Source organism: Lutzomyia longipalpis, chromosome 2, assembly GCF_024334085.1.
Source record: "Lutzomyia longipalpis isolate SR_M1_2022 chromosome 2, ASM2433408v1".
NCBI classification, from domain to species: domain Eukaryota; kingdom Metazoa; phylum Arthropoda; class Insecta; order Diptera; family Psychodidae; genus Lutzomyia; species Lutzomyia longipalpis.
In genome coordinates, this window is record NC_074708.1 from 28,956,198 (window position 1) to 28,974,045 (window position 17,848).

General features: G+C 42.6%; 3 protein-coding genes across 3 annotated transcripts in view; 2 read left to right on the forward strand and 1 right to left on the reverse strand.

The window, feature by feature from the left end:
* LOC129789892 (uncharacterized) overlaps positions 1 to 11,402 on the forward strand; it is a 52,858-nt gene extending 41,456 nt beyond the window's left edge. The window contains exon 5 of the mRNA XM_055827011.1: positions 10,226 to 11,402. Coding sequence (XP_055682986.1) covers positions 10,226 to 11,234 — 1,009 coding nt within the window. The 3' untranslated portion in view covers positions 11,235 to 11,402. The remainder of the gene's footprint in view (positions 1 to 10,225) is intronic.
* Positions 1 to 17,848, reverse strand: part of LOC129791241 (fatty acid synthase-like) — a 1,176,504-nt gene that overhangs the window by 1,089,749 nt on the left and 68,907 nt on the right. The window lies entirely within an intron of this gene.
* The window catches only part of LOC129789960 (pupal cuticle protein), a 1,201,887-nt gene that overhangs the window by 1,052,437 nt on the left and 131,602 nt on the right, over positions 1 to 17,848 (forward strand). Inside the window, exon 5 of the mRNA XM_055827107.1 lies at positions 7,073 to 7,128. The gene's annotated coding sequence lies outside the window, so the exon portion shown is untranslated. The remainder of the gene's footprint in view (positions 1 to 7,072; positions 7,129 to 17,848) is intronic.

Genomic DNA, 17,848 nt, shown 5'->3' on the forward strand with positions numbered 1-17,848 from the left:
AAACTACCCCCTGAGCTAGTCGAGGGAGGGTTTTGAACCTTATATGGCGCCCAACCACCGCTGGAACTCACGCAAGTAGCCCTAAAGAGTATCAGTGTTGCATAGAGTAAAATTATAATTTGATTCATTGGAAAATTCTGAAAATTCCCATAAAATTTAGCCTTTGCTGAGGAATAAGTAAAATGGATTTTGTGTTGTACAAAAATTTGTGAAGTCTTGTGCTTCTCAGAAAACCGCAACCCCCAAACAATAGGTATTGAGCGATCATTTGGGGGCCTTTGTGCAGAAATATATTTTGACCATTGTCGGCGGGGATACCTTTGAAGTTTCCCATACGGATCCCGCTATACATAGCACAAGTAGTATTGGGGAGAGCTTTTCGAATATTTTTTGATGGTCAAAAATTAAAATTGCCTTTGCAAGTAAAATAATTTATTAATTTTGGCAACTGCACTTTTGCAAAAATTTCTTTATCCGGTCACCTTGATCAAAGTCTCAATTTGGGGGTTCTCTGAAAGTCATTTGGGACTTTTGAGATCCATCCGGGAGTTTTTCAGAATCATCCGGGAGTTGTTGAAAGCCATCCGGAGCTTGGAGAATTTTTTTTTCTTTTTCTCCGATTTTTCTTTTTTTTTTTTGGGAAGTGAGGAAATCCCCTTCCAGGATATTGATTTTAATTTAGATTTCAATTCAAATAATTAAGAGTTTCCCTATCTTGGCATTTACTGTGGGGCATGCGCTGTGGGCTTGGCGGGGGCAGGTGCCCTTTTATTTTTTGCTCCTCGCATCTTGCTTAGGCAATCGATTAAGCGGGTTGAGCGAAATTTGCTGGACCATTTGTGACCTGCCTTTCTCGCGTGCTGCGTCCTGCGGGCAATGAAGGGATAAGGGAGATTTCTCTAGTCTTTTTTGGAGAAAATTTTCACGTGTAGCTTGCATTGCTCACGTTCTTTGTGCTGAACATTTTGTATTAATTTAAGATTTGAGAATATTTTATGGATTATTTTGATGGATCCAATAAAAGGAAAATATATAGAAAAATTATTTTTGGGATTTTTCTTGATTGGGGATTGAGTTTGGTTCTCCCTTTGAAGGTTTTTTTTTCTTCGATTTTTCTTGAAAAATTTCTGATTTTCATTTCGATTTTGTCAATATGGTCGGGACGCGAAAGAATCCCTCCGGGAACCAGCCACCACCAAGTGCTGTTGCACAGCCACCACCCAGTGCTGTTGCACAACCACCACCCAGTTCTGTGGAACAACCACCATCCACAAGCCAACAGCCACCAACTGTTTCGGTGGCCAGCACACCACAAGAATCAAGGATTCCGCGAACTCCTCTGATGGGAAGTGGTCGTGGGATTGCAATCAATAGATGGGAAGAACGTTTCTTGCGATTGGAGCGAGAGTGCGAGGAAAACAGACACCTTGTTGAGACCTTGGGAACAACCACCGAGAGGTTCTTAAGGCAACAGGAGGAAAGGAACAGAGAGATGTTTGAAACCTTCCAAGGAAACAGCGACAGGATGAATCATCAAATGAACACTCTGGCCTCCACAATGAACACCTTGGTGGACAAGATGTCACTACTGCAGTTCCATAATGCTCCTCAAGTAACCCCCAGAGCTCGGCACGAGCAAACGCCACAACTTCCGCGACTCCCACGCGCGGGACCTTCGAGGAATTTTGCTGCGAATTTGAATGCTGCGGCTCTGAACACAACGACATACCATTCTATGGAAAGTATTCCTGAAGAAATGGGAGCTGTCGGTGGACAGGATGTGCCACAGGATGCTGGCAATCCACAGTCGGAAGTACAATCTCAGCCTAGGAGCCTTGATACATCTGTGGTGACCACTGTTGCTCCTCCAGCTAGCAATCTCACCACCTTTAAACCCATCCCATTGAAGGATTGGGGGATCACGTTCTCTGGTGATCTTAAGGGAGCACGCGTTGGAACATTTTTGCGTGAAATGGAGAGAATGGCTAGTGCGCAGAGAGTGGCAGCTGATTCGGTGTTATCAAGTGTGCACTTATGTTTGTGTGGTGATGCATTAAGATGGTTCAAGAGTTGTGAACTTTTCTCAACCTGGGAGGACTTTTCGCGTGCAATAAGAACCACCTTTGATAGGTCTGATTGTGATTTATCAGTGCGTAGGAGATTAGAGGACAGAAAACAACGTGAAGGTGAACGAGTGGGTGTGTTTATCGCGGATGTGCGTGCATTGTTTCGTGAGTTAGATGTGCCATTAGATGAGAACACGCAGATTCAGATGATTCGTCGAAATCTCGCCCCAAGGATCAGGGAATCAATTTTATTGCGGGAGTTTACATCTGTGTCTGAATTAGAAAGTGCTCTCCGTGTGATTGAAAATAATATGCTTATCGCGAGTGAGGACTCTGCGCGTCAAAGACAATCGCGCATCAATGCTGTGGAAACAGTGAGAACCAATGATCCTCCGCGAAGGAATAATCCTCGAAACAACAACAGGAGGAACACTGATCAGAACACCCAAGCCACTCAAAGACGTCCACAGGCTAATTCTTCCCTGTGTCTCAATTGTTACATTGGATATCATCCTTTAGATCAATGCACACAGCCTCGCCGTGCGAGGATCATATGCTATGGTTGTGGTGCAGCCAATGTGACGAGGAGAGATTGCCCTACATGTTCGGGGGAAGGATCTCCGGGACACTAGGAGGGATGGTGGACGCCGGTATATCACCTACAATCCCTCAAACTCCAAAAGAAAAACACAAGAAGATGAATAAACACAAGAAGAACCCCAAAGTTGTCGATAACATAGATGAAGATTTGGATATTGTCGATGAATATATTTTTGATGAATTTGAAGCATTCGCGGTGGATTTTCAAAGTTATTCTGCAGTGGACGAAGAATTAGACCGCGTATTGCAGAAAATTCCTATTTTTGAGGATGTGGAAGAGGTTAATGGAGTTGATTTGTCATCTTCTGGTGAGGAAGCACTCAATTCATCTGTCTCTGTTACAACTCTGGATGTTATTAAATCAGCTGGAGAATATACATTGATAGATTTTGCTGCAGATACAATGGGATGTGCGGATTTAATCGACTTCAGTGAACCCCTTCCGATTTTTCACCCAAGGATTGCTCAGGATTTCAGCTGCAGTGTTGTCACAATTTGTGAGGTGGACGACAGGCCGTTAGGCACTCCTGATGAGGATGATCGTCGACCTTACGCCGCGGTGAGAATTTTTGATCGCGATGTGATTGGACTGCTGGATAGTGGAGCAACTCACACGTGTTTGGGAAAAGGATCGGAGGAATTATTGAAGGGAAGTCGTTTAATATCTCGTGTAGCATCAAAATTAACTTTTGTCCGAACTGCAGACGGCAGCATGCATGAGTGCACCGAACTCGTCGATGTTCCAATCACCTTTGATGGCAGAACACACCTTTTACCTGTCCTCATTGTCCCCGATTTGCATTCGCCATTGATTCTGGGAGTGGATTTTTGGATGAAGTTTGACGTGAGGATAGTCAAGCCAAATCCACAGAGGTGTGATGCTTTAAGTCGACATCCGGTGATTCTCAGCAGCGAGGAACGCGCCGGATTAGATGAAGTTATCCCTCAATTTCCCATCACCACGGAGGATAATTTTGGACGCACTCATCTGATCACCCACAAAATTGATACTCTCGACAACGCACCTGTGCACCAACGGTGTTATCCGGTTCCAACCCACCTGATGAAGGCTGTGGATGTGGAATTGGATCGTCTGCTGAAACGTGGCGTGATTAGGGAATGCGAGCCCACTCCGTGGTTGAACCCGGTCACAATTCGCGACAAGAAGGATGGGCGGATTCGATTTTGTTTGGATGCGCGAGGATTAAACAATGTCACCGTGAGGGACACATTCCCCTTGCCCCATATTGAGGCGATTTTGTCCCAGCTGTCTGGCACGCAGTACTTATCCAGCATTGATCTGTCAGAAGCATTTTTCCAGATCCCTTTGGATCCCCAGGATCAGCAGAAAACGGCCTTTGCGTTACCTGGAAGGAAGTTATATTGTTTTCAACGAACTCCTTTTGGGCTAGTCAATTCTCCCATGACTATGGCAAGGTTGATGTCACTGGTGTTGGGGCATGATCTGGAGCCCTTTGTGTATTATTACCTGGATGATGTGCTGGTCGTGACACCTGACTTCGAGACACATGTGCGGATGTTGGGAGAAGTTGCGAAGAGGCTCAAAGCCGCCAATCTCACGATCAATTTGGCGAAATCAAAATTCTGTGTCCCCGAGTTGAGCTTTTTGGGATTAACAATTTCTTCAGAGGGAATCTCTACCAACACAGAGAAGATTGATGCCATCATTCAACTCACCCCTCCGCGCACGGTGAAGGGACTCCGCCAGGTAATTGGAATGATGTCCTGGTATCGCAAGTTCATCCCAAATTTTTCAACCACCATTCTGCCCCTCACCAATCTTCTCAAAGGAAAACCCAAATCAATTGAGTGGTCACCTGAGGCTGACCGTGCCTTTGAGGATCTCAAGCGTGCCCTGATTTCCGCGCCTATACTGGCCACCGCCGATTATTCCAAACCCTTCCGAGTGAAGACAGACAGTAGCGACTTCGGATGTGGAGGCGTTCTCGTGCAGGGGGAGGATGATAAGGAGCGGGTAATTGCCTATATGTCGAGGAAGTTCACGGCCGCCGAGAAAAATTACACCACCACGGAGCAGGAGCTTCTGGGTGTGCTGTACAGCATTGAAAAATTCCGCCAGTATCTTGTGGGGGCCCGTTTTGTGGTAGAAACAGACCACTCAGCATTACAATGGCTGTTGAGGCAGAAGGAGGCTCGTGGCCGTCTTGCTCGCTGGATATTGAGGTTGCAAGAGTTCGATTTTGAGGTGAGACATCGGCCAGGAAGAGAAAACATAGTCCCTGATGCTCTGTCAAGATGCTTCGACATCAGCTCCGTCGCCCAAGTTCAGGACAAGTGGTACAGTTCCCTCTTCGAGAAGGCCACACAGACCCCTGAGAAGCTTCCCGATTACAAGGTGGAAGATGGAAGGCTGTATAAGCTCTGCAGAGTGCTCAACGATGTGGGTGTGGTGGAGCATCGGTGGAAGTTGGTGGTTCCCAAAGAGGATCGCGTTGATGTGATGCGGAAGTACCACGATGAGCCAAGAGCTGGACATTTTGGATATTTCAAAACTCTTAACCGTATTTCCACCCTTTATTATTGGCCAAAAATGAGAAAGGAGGTCGGCAAATATGTAAAGGACTGCCAGATTTGCAAAGCCTCAAAAGCCCCAAATGTGCCTTTAGCTCCCCCTATGGGAAAATTTGTGGAGGCAACGAGGCCCTGGCAGACCATATCTTTAGATTACATTGGTCCTTTAGTTAAAACCTCCAAAGGCTATACTGATATTTTAGTTGTGGTGGATAGGTTTTCGAAATTTGTCCTGGCTTTTCCTTTAAGGAATGCCAAAGCTCCACAGCTCGTCGGGGTGCTTGAGAATCGTGTGTTTTGTGTTTTCGGCATTCCCCAAATCATTCTTTCAGATAATGGAGTACAATTTGAGTCCAAATTATTCAAATCCTTCCTCCAAGGATATGGCGTTCAGCATTGGAAAACGCCACTGTATCATCCCCAGTCCAATCCCACAGAGCGTGCAAACCGTACTTTGATCACCTCAATGCGGGCTTATATTAAGAAACACCACAAGGAATGGGGAGATCATATTTATCAGGTTCAGTGTGCGATGAATTCAGCCATACATGAGGGTACTAAAATGTCGCCCTATTTTATAAATTTTGGGATGGAAATGATCACGGACTCAGATCAGTATTCTGTGGTAAATATCCGACCTCCTCTGGGTTTGAAGGAGAGATTAAAACAGTTGGGAGATGCCCGAAGGAATGTGGGTCCTCGATTGCGCCAGGCGCACCAATCTAATGCTAAGAATTATGATCTCCGTAAACGGGTTCATTCTTTTAATGTTGGAGATATTGTGTGGCGCCGAAATTTTGGGCAATCTGATCAGGCTAAGGGCATCCAACATAAATTTCTTCTCTGGGTCAAATCCAAAGTAATCTCAAAGCGAGGGGATACCTATGAATTGGAGGATGTGGATTCGGGAAGAATTGCCAGATATCACAAGAAAGATATAAAGCCTAATTAAACACAAGTCACAAAATATTATAAAATCCTCCAAGGGATTTTATCCAATTTATTATATTTTTGCAAATTGATTTCAATCGCAATTAGGTGGTTCTCAATTTTCTTATTTAATGCATAACAAAATCTGAGCATAAAATTTATCTTTCAGCGATTTCGCATCGCAACAAAAGGGATCTGAATTTATTCAGGAATGTCTTTTACACCCTTTTGCCAAGACAGCAAGGAGCTAAGGAGATCGAAGCATGTTCCTCATGGAACTTGGTTAATACCGCTTCCATTTACTCCCTCTTTGGTTTTCTTTTACATGGTAATCCGGAAGAAGGTATACGGATTATTCCTTCTTTACGCTGTCACTTGATCAATGATGGTATGAAATATTGTTTTGGGAAGATTTTTGTATGAGCGCCTCTGGGAAGGCCACCCATGAGATGACGCACGTACCATGGAGCATCCTTGGTCATGAGTCGCGTCTAAAATCCATTGGAGTCAAGTCTGCTTTTAAATAGTAGAACTCCCTCGGATGGCATGCGCTGATTCAACGCTGAAGACGTTTGTTCCTTGTAATTTTTCCCTTGCACTTTGCAAAATCCGCTTATATCCTTCCTTCCTATCCCTATGAAATTCATGCACAAGATGCATAGGACCCATCCCACCTATAAGTAGAATCAATATCTAATCGCATTCACGTCTATTCCGCGTTAGAGAATAACTTGAAAATACAGAAGGACTTCCTTACTTTCGTTGCCTCGCGACCACCTCCACTGGTAGGGCAGAAAAGTGTCATCCAAACCCATACTTATTCGCGTGAGCCCATGGATGGATTGCAAAGATGTGAGGATGGCGGACCTCCAAGGTTGTCTCCTCCTTTTTATTGGTGCCCTCTGACGGGGACCTCAAGGCAGGGAATCGTCAAAAAAAAAAAAAAAAAAAAAAAAAAAAAAAAAAAAAAAATTGAGGAGTTGAGGAGGAGATGAGCGGCGAAAGAGAGAAGAGAAGAGAAAGGCAAAACAGGAGTCAGATTGACAAAGAGCCCAATGAAAGGGGTGGTCCTTTACACCAACCTGGGATAACTCTGCTTATGAGCCTTTTGCTCAAATGGTGGCGGCGACTGAGTTCACATCCACCAGTACGCAATCTCACGGATGGAGCCGAGGCCCTGAAAAGCCAAATCTTCATCGAAGGTTCACCCCGTTCGTGCCCATGTCTAAATTCCACCCCGTCTACGTTTTTTGAAAAGAATGAGAGAAAAGTACTTCGGGGCCTCCGGGTGAGCTGGAGATTGGTGGAATAAAAAAGAGGGTAGGGGGGCCGGTGAAATGCCGAGGGGAGGTGAACTCAGTAAAAGAAGAGAAGGAGGAGAGAGGAAAGGAGGAGAGAGAAAGGAGGAGAGAGAGAGGGAGGAGAGAGAGAGAAGGAGGAGGAAAAAAAAAAAAAAAGAGAGGAAAAGAAAGAGAGAGAGAAGGAGGAGGAGAGAGAGAAGGAGAAGTGGTATAGAGGATTCCTTGCCAAGAGGCCTTCTGAGGAGAAGTTCCTTTAGGGAGTTGGTGTCAGCTGCGAAGGGACAACGGACGAACGGACTTGTATGAAATCTTAAGCCTACGTGCGACTTATGGAGCGAGGAGCCAACGAGAGGTGCCAGCCTTGGTTAACGTAGCTAGGATCTTTCGCCCTTTTTGCGCAGTCAGAAGTTCATGGTATGAAAATTACCCATGAGCCCCACTTCTACGAGTTTGCGAGAAGACCAGAGAATTGTTGGGAGAAAGTCCTGTCTCACCATATTCCCTGCACAGACAACTTCGGTTGCGGTTGGTAATTGCCTGTAGGAAATAATGGGTGGCATAAAATTATGATGGCGAATCCCAATTTCTTTGGAAGCTCTTGGAGCACAAATTATGGAACATTATATATTAATTATGTTTTTTCTTACAGCATAATTGCGCCCATAACTGACGGTGATGCATCGCGTTGCGAACCACTCGTTAGTTCGGCTGCCAACCAATTTATTTTCTTAAAGTAAAGTTGATACCTTCAACGAGACGCCCAAATTTGCGAGAACTTTATTGTTGCACACTATGAATGACCCAAAATCTTATCTTGAGATATCGCTGTTCGCAATTCCTTCATAAATTAATTGCTCAGGGATCACAAGATCGAGGGATTCTGATGTTGTGGAGCATAAGGGGATCTAATGAAAGCTCTGGGTTGATCTTGAGGGAGATCACAAGACATTGTCGAGGCAAGGTAAAGGAAGAGATACCTGCTGGGACGGAGGGAAAACTTCCATGGGAATCACCAGTCCTGTGGGATGAGGACATCTGTGGAGAAGTCTTGAGAGGACTCGTTCATAAAACTCCGCAGGGCCTGACCAGCCATTCTTTCGAAGCCCTTAGCCCTCGCACATTGAATTCAGGATAATCTTAATTCTTATAAAACCCCTTAAAATATTCCTATACATTTGGTGTTGGTAAATTCAGTTAATGTAGTAAATAAGCCTTTAATCTTAAAGCATAAATTTAAAATTCCTTATTTAATGAGGTGTTGGTGTTAAAATTCATATTCCATTTCTGCACACTCTCTTTTCGTTGGGACATGAAGGGGCCTCCACGTTCATCCCCTTTTCTTTTTTTTTATCTTTTTTGTTTTCTTTTCACAACTTATGGGTGATGTAACGTGCGAAAAAATTTTGAACTTGGCTTTTGGGAGGTTAACTTTTATTCTGTCAAAATGTCTCCAAAACGACGAAGGAAGCCGAAGAGTGTGTGCATGATATATGTTCTTTGTATGTATTTGTGTGCTACTTTTAGTTATAAATTTTCCATCCCCACAGGGAACGAAGTTCAGTCTGGAGTAGAATTCTGTCCAGTGAGATCTACAAGAGTGTCGAAGACGCCGGGAGTGAATTTGTGCCTTCCCCGGAACTGCAGCATCTGTGTCGGACAGCTTCCCGCCAAAAGAAGACGCCGGAAGTGGAATTGTGTCGTCCCAGGAATTGCATCAGCTGCGTCGGAGAGATTCACGCCAAGGGAACCCGCCAGGAGATTGGGGAGAATCAGTTGGAAGATTTGGCGCATCTCACAGGCTCGAATCGGACACAGAGGTCGGTCGTCAATTGCCGCCTGTGTCTGGACGTTAGATTGCCAGTCTTACTGGCAAGGAAAAGTGCTTTCCCCGGTCGCCAATAGCCGGAAGCGTCAGCAGGACAAGGGAAGTATTCCTCTGACGAGATATTCAGGTCGCCAATTGCCTGAATCCAGCACATACGGGCCCCGTGGAAGAGCCAAAGCTCACCTGCCGGTCGTCAATTGCCGGATTTGCCTGGGAACATCTCTATCGCCACCTTTGGTGCGCGGAGAAGTCTGTGGCCTGGTCGTCAATTGCCAGCGCTCATAGAAACGCTATCACACGGTTCCTCAGGTGAGCCAGATCTCACACAGCGAGAATTGAAACGCACCCACATATCCTGTGAGGGAAATATTGCACAGAAGAAGTCAGCAGGCGAGCCCCTGAACGTCGGTGGAGAGTAGGAGATCCCCGAAGGAGATCACAACAGCAGCAGGAAGAGAAACCACCGTAGATCGAGACACCCGCTGGAGAGAATCCTTTTGTGAGGAGAAGAAGAGTCAAAGCCCTGTAACCTGAGTGAAGAATAAACTACCCCCTGAGCTAGTCGAGGGAGGGTTTTGAACCTTATAGAGATAATTTCATCCTCACTTAATTGTGTCACAGCTGCACGAACATCTATGCTACTCTTTTTTCGGGAAAGTTTATTGGTTTTTGTTCACTTTCTTATGCTTTTATTGTTTTTCTTTCATTGAAAATACGAATTTTATTGCAATTATGGCAATAAGATTATTTTGGGATTAATTTATGGCAATTTGAAGCTGGTTTTAAAAGTATAAAGTAAGTTTACGAGAGATGGGGTGCAGACTAAAACAACCCCTCAAATCCTATAGGCATTTTTTGAAAAAAATATGGTTGCCTAACGGACATATTCAAATAAAATTAACCAAAAAACAAGTCATAAAGAAAATTAAAAGAAACTTACCGTATTGCAGAGCTCTCAGTGGACCTGCCAGTGGCCCTCGGCGAGAAAGTATCGCAGGGCCCCCATCGACAGATCACCGGGGCAGCATCCACAACCTGCAGCTTGACATCATGGATGACATTGTGCAGGCACGGAAGGCACGCATGAGGCTGTGGAATACGAGCAGTGAGAAAGTCTGTGAGGTTCAAACGCTGGAGGAGGGTGAAAGTGCATCCCCAATGCGCTATACAAATCGTAGGTACTCCGACTTTGTGGGTACCCAGTTGCCACCAATTCAATCCCACCGACGCGCCTCTGAGATGCCATGTATCGTATCGCCAGCCCTCTCACCAGCTGCTGCTCTGGGCAAGAGGATTAAGGAGGGTATCGTGTGCACAAATACCGACCTCATGACACTCCTGTCGTCGCTCTCATCATCAGCGACGGAAATTCACAAATGCGAAGACACCCCATCAACCCCAATACCACCGTCGAAGAAATCCACATCGCCGGAGCACAGACGCAGCTCCATGAAGTCCAGTCGCTCCAATAGTTTCGATGTATCCGTACTCAACAACTGCAAGCAATTCATCGCAAGTGCGGATGAGAAGAGCTCCGTCCTGACGGGATGGTTTGCAAAGCGTCACCAACCGATGGCCACGAAGAAAGCCACCAAGACCAGCACACCGAGTGTCTCCTTCTCCAAGGATGTCCTGGATCGTTTTCGTGACCGTGACACAAAAGACACGCGCAAGGCAAAGGACCCCAAGGAGTCGGGGGGACGCCTAAAATGGGACACAAAGTCCTCCTTTGTAGACGCCCACATGATTGGTAGTGCCATTGAGGGCTTCCTCCGACGCGGCTCAGGCAGTAGCTCCAGCTCCAGCAAAGGCGCCATCCCCAAGGAGTCGGCACGTTCCAAGAAACCCAGTGGCTCCAAATCCTCCTCACTGTGGTTCAGTAAGACCGAGGAGGATGATTCCAAGGATTCCTGTGAAACCTCCCTCTGTTCCACCCTCAAGGATTTATTTGTCAAATAACTAGACTTGAGCTTTTAGTTTCATTACTGAATTTATCATTTAACATCCCCACCGTGTTTACTCGCCCGCCCCCACCAAATGGATTGTACATACACCGTTTGTTAGGCCAACATAGTGCTACGAATGACTATATGACCAACCACCCTTCTCCCCATAAATTCAACCCCCCACTGTAAAGCTAATAATATTATATACAAAAGCAACTATATATGTTCTTTCAGGCGTTAATTAGTTGCGCAAATTTCACTAACATCATCATCAAGTTGGCGCTACAGCCCCAAGTTGGGCCTTGGCCTGTGCAATTTTAAGCCTCCATACGTCTCTGTCCATCGCTGTCGACCTCCACATTCTTCCGATAGCAAGCCGCGCATCATTGTCCACGTCATCCACCCACGTTTTCCGGGGCCTGCCGGCCCTTCTTGTTCCGCAGGGTTTCCCATCAAATACCCTTTTGACCAGGCGCGCGCTGTCCATGCGCAAGACATGACCAGCCCATCTTAGTCTTGCAGCCTTGGCGTGACCAATTATATTTGGTTCGCTATATAGCTGGTATAGTTCATCATTATAGCGCATCCGCCATTCATCAGGGCCAATCTGGATGGGGCCATAAATCCGGCGTAGTACTTTCCTTTCGAAAATGGCTAGCCGTTCTTCGTCAAGCTTTGTGAGAGTCCACGCCTCACACCCGTAGGTGACCACGGGCCGAATCATGGACCGGTAGATTTTTACCTTCGTGGTACGCGACAACGACCGCGACCTCAATAACGGTAGCAGTGCGTAAAAGGCTTTATTGCCCTGATTTATTCTTGCTTTTATTTCTGCACTTACTACATTTTCTTTGTTGACTAGCGAGCCCAGATATTTGAAACTGTCAACGGCTTCAAAGGTGCTGTCCTGCACAACTAAGTCCTGGACCGCCGTGGTTCTACCCTTAGCGGTTGTAACCATATACTTGGTTTTGGGCACACTCACTTGCAGGCCAAAATGTTCAGCTGCAGTTTTTAACTCACCGAAGGTCCGTGTCACCTCCTGGCGGCTTCTTGCAATCATATCCACATCATCTGCGTAAGCAAGTATTTGAGCAGAGCGATTAAAGATGGTTCCACGTTCTCTTATATTTACCTCTCTCACCACCGCCTCCAGGGCGAGGTTAAAGAGTAGTGGAGAGATCAGATCCCCCTGCCTCAGTCCTGAATCAATGTCAAAATTTGGGGACAGTTGACCGCCAATCTTTACTACACTTTCGGTTCCCTGAACCGTGATGCGTGACATGCGAATCATCTTGCTTGGAAACCCAAACTTTTTCATCACATGCCACAGTTTGTCCCTTTTCACACTATCATAGGCTTGCTTAAAGTCTACGAAAAGGTGATGTGTTTCAATGGCTTGATCGTGACATTTTTCCAGTATTTGTCTGAGTGCGAAGATCTGATCAACAGTGGATCTTCCAGCCCGAAAACCGGCCTGGTACTCACCTAACACTCTCTCTGCGTATGGTTGGAGCCTTTTGTACAGAATTCTCGACAGCACCTTGTATGTGGAGCAAAGTAAAGATATGCCACGGTAATTGTGACACTCCAGTTTATCCCCTTTTTTAAAAATGGGGCAAATAATTGCCTTTCTCCACTCCATCGGCAACTCCTCCTGTCTCCAGATCTCCCCAATCAGGTCATGAACAGCATCCCAGACTGGAGGCCCACCGTACTTGATGAATTCACTGGGTATTCCATCTATCCCAGCTGCCTTATTGTTCTTAAGCTCCCTAATGGCTTCAACAACTTCAGCGAGCGTAGGTGCCTCACACGAGTCATCTCCCACTTCACCAAAGTCATCATCCCCGGAGCTCCCATCCGCACGCTGCCCCTGATGGTCTTTACTCTCGATCCCACAATTCAAAAGCTCCTCAAAATACTCGGCCCATCGTTTCAGAACTTCATTGGGTTCTGCCAGTACCCTTCCCCCAGGAGACTCTCTACACAGCCCCGCTGCCGCTTGAAATCCGCCCTTTTTACTCTTTATACCAAGATAGAAAGCTCTAGAGTTCGTTTTCGAACTGTCTTTCTCAATCTTTTCAACTTGCTTTTTCTCAAAGAGTCTTTTCTTCCTTCTTATAACTTTATGGGCAGCTAAACGCGCCAAGGAATAATTACGACTGTTAGTTCGCGTTTCTTTTTGTAACATTTTTAGTCGAGCATCATTTTTGCGTTTCATTGCCTGCTCACACTCTTCATCAAACCATTCCTCATTTCGCTTCGGACGATCATTACCTACCGTATTTTCGGCTGTTGATATTATTATTTCTCTAAGGTCCATCCATTTCTCCTCCACACCTCCTCCGTCATAACCCACCGACCGTCTCTTTTCCTCCAAGGCAGACTGAAAGCGTCTCTGCACGTCTTCATTATTAAACTTACGGAGATTCCATTTCTGAATCCTATTTGATTCTTTCAGTTTAGACACTGCCAGTCTGGCCCTGAAACGTACCCAGACCAAAAAATGGTCTGAGTCCATATTTGCACCTCTCTTTGACCTGACGTCAAGTACAGAGGTAGCGTGGCGAGAATCCACTAAGACATGGTCAATTTGGTTAAAGGTCGTCCCATCAGGCGACCTCCATGTACACTTATGTGTATCTTTATGGGGAAAGAAAGTGGATGACACTATTAGTCCTCTTGCGGTAGCGAAATCCAATAGTCGCATACCATTGTCATTGGTTGTGTTGTGCAAACTATGAGTACCTATGGTTGGTTTGAAGAAGTCTTCCTTGCCTAGCTTGGCATTGAAATCACCAAGAACGATCTTAACATCATTCTTTGGGGTCAGATCAAACTGCCTTTCTAGTTCATCATAAAACGTCTCCTTAACTGCGTTATCCTTGTCTAGCGTCGGGGCATGCACACTGAAGAGGGTAATATTGTAGAAGCGTCCCTTCAGACGCAACATGCTAATTCTCTCATTCACAGGTGTGAAACTGAGCACCTTATCTTTCATGGACTTGTTCACCAGAAAACCAGTGCTAAGTTCATGTCTGCTCTTAGTTCCGCTGTAATACAGCGAGTGACCTTTTTTAACAATTCTACCTTCATCAGGCCATCGTACTTCTTGAAGAGCCAAAACTGCGAGACCATATCTCTCAAATTCTTTTATAAGCGCCAAAAGCGCGCCGGTCCTGTACAGACTGAGTACGTTCCATGTTCCGATTAGCATATCATTATCCGTTTTGCGTTTGCTTGGTCGTCTTAGATTTTCCGAACCGATCCGAGGCTTATTATTATGCACATTCGTAACAATTGAGTTTCTACAGATAAGGGGATGTTAGCCCCAGATCCAACCTCCAATACGTGGAGTCCCGGAACCTTCTTCGTCTGGCCTCTAGCTAAAGCCTGCCCAACATGGGTAACCCTGGTTGGTATAGCCTTTAGTTTCAGACAAGGCACACAAGCCCAAACACCAACGGCAAGGTGAGGTTCATTGCTGGGAATTTCACTAACATACCTACATACATATTTGCTCAGCATCCTGAGAGACCGTAATTTGTGTATGGGAGCGTCACAAGTCCCAAAAGGGTAAACTCAAGCCACCGCACAGCTAAACTATTTAAAACCCTAAAACGTTTTAGTGCAATATTTCAGTTAAGTTCTCCCCTAAAATATGTATTACATTTTTACTTTATGGCTAAAAGTTTAACTTGCTCCTCTTAGTACATAAATTGAGATAAAAATTAATATAGTCAGTTAAATGTTTAACTTTCGGCAGTTAAAAATTGTTTTTTGAAGGTTTTGAAGTAGTTTAATGAACGGAGTTCAAAAAGATACTCAAATTTATTGATTTGTATGTACAAAAAAAGGTTTTTTTAAGTGAGTTTTTACTGCCAAATGAGTTTTTTCATCGGTCTATGGAAAACTTCTTTATTCTCAAAACAATTTTGATACGTTTTATCTTGTAAAAAATCAAAAAAAGTTTAAGGAATCTCCAAAGAAACTCTCCATTTCCTATTTGGATTTAAAGGTATTAAAAAAGGAAAAAAATATATAAAACGATGACGCAATGTTCGCATTTTTTTGACAAAGTTTTGCCAGTTTTTTTCCGTATAATCTTAATAGAAAATGGGAAGTTTCTTTAACAATTTCTAAGGCTTTTTTGCATTCTTTAGAAGATAAAATGTGTCAAAACTATTTTGTGAATGAAGAAGTTTTCAATAGACCGATGAATAAACTCCTTTGAACAGTAAAAATTCACTTAAAATAAATTTTTCGTAGGAAAATAATAAATTTGAATTCCTTTTCAAGTCGACTTCCAAAAGAAACACCGTAGAAGTTGGTCATAAAATTATTCGTAGCACTGTATGCGTAAATATATTAATTAATATATAATATTTTGTGCCAACTTTTCCCCGGAGAATAAAACAAATAATTCTCCCAGACAATGTATTCCATTTTAAAAGAGAAATATTAAGAAAAAAGAAAAAAAAATATTTTTAGATTTATTCTGAGTGTGTGTGTTGTGATGCAAGATCAAAGATTTGAAGAAGAAGAAAAATGTTTGATTTAAAGAAAAAATCCAAAGACTCAATCAATAGAGAGAGAAAAGTAAAAAAAAATGTATTAATTTCCTCACAATCGTCATCGATTTTTCTGACATTCATCTCAAGATTTTTATAGACATTGGAATAACAGGATGTAAGGAAGAAAATGTAAATTTTTGTGAACATTTCGAATTGCGTAGAAGTTCTAAATTAGTTTGTAGGTTTTCACACAGTTTTCCCTCCTCCACCATATTTTCCACAAGAATGCACTTTAGTTGAGAAAATTCCTACCGCCCCTCTTCTCCCATCAACACTCGATGTCTATGCCGGAAAATTCGAAGAGCACACACACAGAGAAATTACTGGGCTTTCAAGGATACAACCTTCTGAAAGACCCAGATAATTTTGTACAGTATCGTACACATTGTGAAAAAAACATCCCACAAGAATTTTTAATTTTTCCAACTTTTTTTTTTCATGAAAATCTAAAAATATATCAAGAAAAATGAATAACAGTTAATACAACCCAACCCATCGTTGAAGACTATCAGAGTTTATAATGTTAAAAATAAAACAATAATTTTTTTTTCTAATGAAATCAACTAAATTCCTGCAAAATCATCAACAATTTTGAGAACTTTAAACAATTACAAAGAGAAAAAAAATGAATGTTAACACTACTAAAGGTGAAGAATTTAAACAATTTAACCTTTTATGAGAGTTAATAAATGTCTAATCATATTTTGATATTAGAGAAATGAGACAAAAAATGTATTTCTCGCCAGTAACATTGTGATTAGAGATACATAAAGTCATTTTCACGTGAATTGTTAGAGCCAAATGCGAGAAATACATAAAAAGATGCTGAAAAATAACGACAAAAGGTGCGAAAGAATGAAAAGAAATGTTCAAGAATTTATTTCTTACTTTTTTTACATTCAGGTATTGGTAGGTACTCTTCTCTCTCATTAAAAATAATGAGCGTAGTAAAGAGTACATCCAGATATTATCAGTTAGTCAGTGGCATAGTCAGAAAGGATGTTTAGGTGTTTAAACTTCATAAAAAAAAGGTCAAAAACCTCTTTTCTCAGATTAAAAGTTTTAAAGAGAATTATTAAAGGTTGAAGTAGTTGTCAATTTTTTTAATAAAAAAAATCAAACGTAAAGACGTTAGGAAATAAATTTCAATTTTTAAAGTGAAAGAAAACAATAAAAATAATATAAACGTTTGACATGAAAAGAAACATAAAAAAAATTGATGTTTGACGTTTCTGTTTTAATCGGAAATCAAAATACGTCAAATCTTACAAAATAAACGGTTAATACCACAGAAGAATCGTCAAACATTAAAATAAACGTCAGAAACTAGAAAAGAAACATCAGAAGCTAAAGAAATCTTCAAACGTTATAGAAAAGAAAAGAAATATCAAACTTTAAATAAAAGTCAAAAGCTAAAAGTAAATCTGGTTAGTTTGAAAAGAAACGTCAAACGCTAAAAAATTATATGAAACTAATCAAATCTTAGAGAAAAAAACGTCTACCGTTAGAATTTCTTAAAATAAATTATTTAATGCTGCTTATTCGAATTCAACGGCCGTTAAGTAATAACAAAATTCTTAAACTTCAGCTTCTAAGTACCCTTATTATTTATCTAATTCTAATGTTCTTCTATCTAAAAAAAATCTTCTGAAAACACCCTCCTCTGAATTGATTTCTGGCTACGCCCCTCAGCTTAATTAATCCCCTTTTCTGCCTTTAGTTTAAAAAGCGTTTTTTTTTTTATCTTTGACTCTCATATGCAATAAAAATAATTTAATTAAAAGCATAGAATAACATAGAGAACAGAAATGTTGCATCATAATACTTTTGAGAGAATCTTTTCTCATTACGCAGTTGCAACATCAAATGAAAGTTGAATACTTTTTATATTATTAAATATACGCGGATTAACCGCTACATTTCCTCCACATATTCAATTTATTTTAGAGCTTTTCAGAAGCTTTCAAAGGGCAAATTAAATCAGGAAGCATATATGAGTTCTTCAGCTACAAATTGAATTTAATTTTAAAAAATTTTGTTTAAAAAAGGA